The 5,057-nt window shown below is 48.9% G+C and overlaps 1 protein-coding gene across 1 annotated transcript; it reads left to right on the top strand.

The window, feature by feature from the left end:
• The first annotated feature begins 2,374 nt into the window (after positions 1-2,374).
• LOC144096945 (uncharacterized) lies at positions 2,375-3,698 on the top strand. Its single transcript, XM_077629755.1, has one exon. It carries the CDS (start codon positions 2,402-2,404, stop codon positions 3,638-3,640), a length of 1,239 nt encoding a protein of 412 aa, XP_077485881.1. The 5' UTR covers positions 2,375-2,401; the 3' UTR covers positions 3,641-3,698.
• Positions 3,699-5,057: the final 1,359 nt, after the last annotated feature.

Here is a 5,057-nt window from a genome sequence, read left to right as displayed (position 1 = left end):
AGATCCAAGTTCATCACACATCTCCATCCAGTTCTTTTCGCACAGATCAGCGGCATGCTTTTCTATGCTTTTGGTTAGCCTCGCAATTTCTCTCCTAATATTGCGATTCCATCGTTGGCTTTTCAGTTCCCTTTCTAGATCCGCTTTCTTTCTCAGGAGATTGGCTAGTTGACTGTTCAGTCGGGGCACCGCTAGGGCGTTTTGAACAGTATCTGTTGCTTCCTTTAGGTCTTTACTAAGCGCCCTCTGCCATGCCATGAGACTAGGCCAAGCTTTAACTTCAAGGGATTGCCTAATTTCTCGGAATTTATCCCAGTCAGTGATTTTTCTCCTGATTTTGGGAGCTGTTCGGTTGAAGACAATAGTGATCTCCACCACATAATGATCACTCCCGAAGTTCTCTCCAGTGTTCCTCCATTCCACATTGCTACATCTATGTGCTAAGGTAAGATCTGGTGACGTCTCATTACTGATGCTGTTCCCAGATCTAGTGGGAGCTGTCGGGTCTGTTAAGATAGACATCCCATTGCTTAGAATGGCCTCTAGGAGTCTTTTTCCTTTGGTGCAGTGAGTGTTATAGCCCCATTCCGGATGCCTTGCATTAAAATCCCCGCATATGAGTAGCTTGCTGTTTCCCGAAATTTTAAGTGCCTTTTTGAACAGGGGGGGTGAAAGATGCCTCCCTCTGCCTAGGGGAGCTATAGATGTTGAGCACAAAAAAGGTTTTCCCTTTCGTGGTTGCCGGAGTGGATTTCAATTAGGAGCGCCTCTATCTCCCCGTCCATAGGATGCTGCGTGACAGCAGTATTGTGCTCGAGCAGAGTGACAACTCTGGCTTTCACCCCTTTCAAACTCGGGAAGCATATGTAGCCTTTGAGACCAACCAGCCTTTTGCGTGTTGGTCTCCTGGAGAGCAATCACTAATGGGGGAGCTGCATATGTTGTAAGGACTTGTTGCAAGATCCCCCTCTTGCCCGGGTATCCCCGACAGTTCCACTGCCAGACGACGCAGCCGGCAGCTTTCCCGCTCTTATTTCTGTTCGCCATTGTGTCTACCCCTAGCTGCTCCAATGACACCCTCCTCGTGAAGCGTGCGCATGAGCCAGCGTAGGCTTACCTCAATACTGAGTATTTTAGTTTGCAAATTTTCTTGCCTTTCTCCGTTCTTATCTACCGATTCCTTCAGGGCCCTAATGTCTGCCCCGAGTCTGCTGAGCCTATCATTTTAGCCCTCCTCTTACTAGGAGGGCCTTGCTCTCTGCTCTCCTCTTCCTCACTTGCCGACGGGAGGGGTCCCTTCAAATTTAGCTCTTCTAAATGCTTTGCCCCCAGCCTTAGCTCTGCATTTTCCTTTTCGATATTTTCCAATTTCATCATTAGCCTGTGATTTTCCCTGGCCAATTGATCTAATTTTTCCTCTAGGCTTTGCGCTGCCACCTGGGAGAGCTTACCGTCATGTTTGGTTGTTTGTGATGCACTCTTCAGTCCCCAGGGGTCGTCCGGGTCTCTGCTCGCTGCGCCTTGCCCAACGTTCGTCCTCGAAGGGGTCTTGTGCAGCCTAGGCTTGGGCGTCGGCTTGTCTTCTCGATCAGTATTCCCCGGGATAGCAATCTTTACGACCGCGTTTCCTCTTGCGGCCGATTGCGATCTGCTTCTCGAGCGTGACTGGGATCCTCCCCCAGCTGCTCTCAGGCTTTCAAACCTATTACGTAGGGGATATGTCCTGCTTTGGGTTGGTTGTTTTGTTCTCGTAGCTTCTCCCATTGCTTGCGTCGCACAAGGTACGGAGTCCTTTAGATTTTTGGACAATTCTTGTCCCCCAGTTGATGTTGTCCCAGGCACAGTGCGCACCTAGGCATGCATTTGTGATCGCTCAGAGGATTTACCATGCCACATCATCTGCATTTGCGTGTGTCCGGGTTGGGCCACACATCCACCCTATGCCCGAAACGTCCGCAGGTTGAGCACACTTGGTATTTTTTTCTAAAGAGGCGACACTTCAGCCGAGTTTACTTGAAGTTTACAGTCCACGGCACTTTCTCCACCACAAAATTCAGGATTGTTCCAGATGCTTCTCCAAGCCTCCTGGCTGATGCAACAGTCGGGTTACCTGAGCAATTTAGAATTCTGACTTCAGAATCCGTTATGCCGACGGGGATACTATGAATTACGCCTCGGCCGAAGGTCTCCGGAGTGGCCAAGTACGATAGTGCCTTAGCCTCTCCTCCCGTATACTTGAGAACCTGTATGGCCTGATATCTTCTCGCTCTATCTTCATTTTCGGTGGCTACCATGATGGTATGATTCTTGGAATCGACTGTTATTTGGTCTCCGCGCATTTCTTCGTCTGTCAGACGAAGATGGCGAAGTGTCTTCCTCCCACCTGAAAGAACTGTACCGGATGCAGCAAGACAGCATTGTTAAACCGGTTCGCTTTTTAACAAGGAAGCATGTTTTCCCGTCTAATATTGAAAAAATGAATGTGTCAAGAGCTGTGCAGGTTTTTTCACCGCCGGTCACTGCTGCACTTAAGCTCCTGCAAGAGCAAGCTGGACACATATGCGACATGAGTTTCGCTGCTGTGGGGCCTACAATCAAGTTTATGGACATAATGCACCGTTGGTTCCTGCTGATGGATGTGAGCAACTGTGCACAACACATTCAGCAAAAACAGCCAGACAGCAGGCAGTACGACAGTTCTGGAGACTCACGTCTAAGCTGGCTAATGCCATCGTTCCAAAGCTGCCTACAAAGCATGCAGCGTCATTGCCAAGCAAAACAGTTCCTTAGTAAGGAAACTTATCAAGCCCTTGTTATGACAACAACATCAAATGTGGAATGCATCAAGCACCTCCTTGCTGTTGAAAGCTTCAAGTTTGTTCTGACTAGAAAATTTTCATCGGACCCATTTGAGTCATTCTTTGGATGGCTAAGGCGATCTGCTGGAAGCAACGACCAGACAGATGCTCGAGCAGTCCTCTCTGGTGTGGAGAAGGTCCAGAAGACAGGCTTAGTTTCAGCTTCGCTAAACAGCAATGTTGTTGGCACTTCAAACCACTCACTTGGACCACTGAGCACTAAGCCTGCAGTGACGCAGCATGTGGATTTATTTCCACAAGAGACAAGAAGGCTCCTTGGTGACCTCCTCAAGAACCCAAAAAGTTTGCTGCCTACGTCAGACACTGCGGCACTTTCAATGTTAGGAGGCTACTTGGCCCGTGTTGTACAAGAGAAGTTGGACTGCAGCTCCTGCACTGCTTTTCTCACAAGACCTGCCTCATCTGCGCCCAGCGGCAGCCTGATACATCAGGACAGGGGAGGGCTTTTTTATCCGTCTACTGAGTTCGTCTATGTGCTTTACGCACTGCGAAAGTACATTGAAGTGATGTTAGAGAAAAGGAGGTTCATGGAAAAGCCCCTTCAAGCTGCAGTCTCAACTGCCGTGGATGTCCTTGCAGAACATGGGGCATTAAAATGTGCACGTCCTTGCAGTGACCATCACAAAGAACTTTTGAAACTTGTCTGTACAAAGTTCTTCAGACCAGTAATCACGAACTATGCCTTGTCTGTGACAGACAGGAGGGACATATTCAAGCCACTTACATCCAAGCCACTTTCTAGGAAGTTGTTGAAGCTGTGACATGCGTTTGCCCTTATGATTTCTTGCTTATGACAGTAAAGTTCTTGTATGTCGACAAGATGTGCCTTGTCTTGGTTCAATTGCATCATTACCAGGCAAAAGTCGGTAGCAAACACACAGAAGGAACGCTGACGGATTAGTCTGTAAAAAACATCTTCAGAACGTGAAATGGTGTTCACAGGCAGGCTCTTTAGCCATTGAGAAATATTTTCATGAAATGTTTTTAATAAGGTAATTTAAGGGGGAGTCGCAACTATGCCGCAGCCGCGTGCTATCAGTATACCCCGGCTGTCGTGTTCACAATTTTCTTGGTAATCCATCTCCTCATTTACGTATACAAATTCCGTCGCGATCCTTCATGTTCCGACTAATCTGCTCCTTTATGCCAACCTCTCCCATTGACTAATCTGCCCTGTTGCTCTGTAATCGGGTATCTTTCTCACACCCTCCCATACTAGCTGGACTGGCTTGGAGCTGAAGGTGAACAGCGCCTGCTCGTGCAGCAGGCCATCGACATACTAGGCGCCTAACGTTTTGTGCCTGAAAAGTCATGCTACTACTATACTCATTTACGCACGCTTGTATATGTATGAAAACAATGTATAGGTAGCCAACAACGTGACCATTCTCCCACGTTGTGTATTTTTGGAGACAAAGGAAGCTGCGCTGTAGCAAAGCGCGTTTTCTACGCTACGTATTACTACTGCGTCGTCTGCTCAATCCAGGGCTGCGCGCGCCACCTGGGTGAGGCTTCGCGTACTTGCGCGAACGGCGCCTGGCAACGGCCCCAGCCGCCATTGACCAGGCACAGAAAAATAGAGGAGGCTATGCCTTTGGACTCCCATCGGACGGCCGACGGACGTACACCGGCTGTTTGCGGATGTTCAGCGGACGTCCGGAACATCCGAAACGGACCTCTATCGGCCGTACAGTGGATATCTGCGGTTGCATTGTTCCGCGCTGCCTACGTGATGTATAAGTCTTATTTCAAATCCGCTCCGCCCCGTCACGGCGCCTGGTCTTTTTGTGTGGCTGGAACAATGAATGAAGGTGATGCCTCAATTTACCTTGAGCAGAGAATATGTTTTAATACTTAATTCAGGAAAACTTGTCTGGTTGATATCAAATTGGATTATATGCATAGCTACCACAACAGGGAGTGCGCCTGTGCAAAATGTCATCCTCCAGGCTCGTTTTACTTGTCGTCGCGCAATGAGGCTGCAGGGTCCATGGTCATTTCGATACCTGAATGATATAATCGATAGGTAGGCTTAAGGCCTCAGGAGCAAAGGAACAAGACCACTGCTGCAAACAGACACCAGACCACAGCTACCAGCCGTGGCTGCACGAGCCAAAGCCGGGTGCAGTCTATTTTCTTCGCCGGGTGGCACGCGCTATCCGGCTCCCGGCGCCACCT

The sequence above is a fragment of the Amblyomma americanum genome, chromosome 1, assembly GCF_052857255.1.
Source record: "Amblyomma americanum isolate KBUSLIRL-KWMA chromosome 1, ASM5285725v1, whole genome shotgun sequence".
In the NCBI taxonomy this organism is placed as follows: Eukaryota; Metazoa; Arthropoda; class Arachnida; order Ixodida; family Ixodidae; genus Amblyomma; species Amblyomma americanum.
This window is presented reverse-complemented; position numbering and strand designations above follow the sequence as displayed.

Excerpts from the sequence above, each read along its gene's own strand:
- LOC144096945 (XM_077629755.1), top strand. The coding sequence starts at position 2,402 with ATGCAGCAAGACAGCATTGTTAAACCGGTTCGCTTTTTAACAAGGAAG.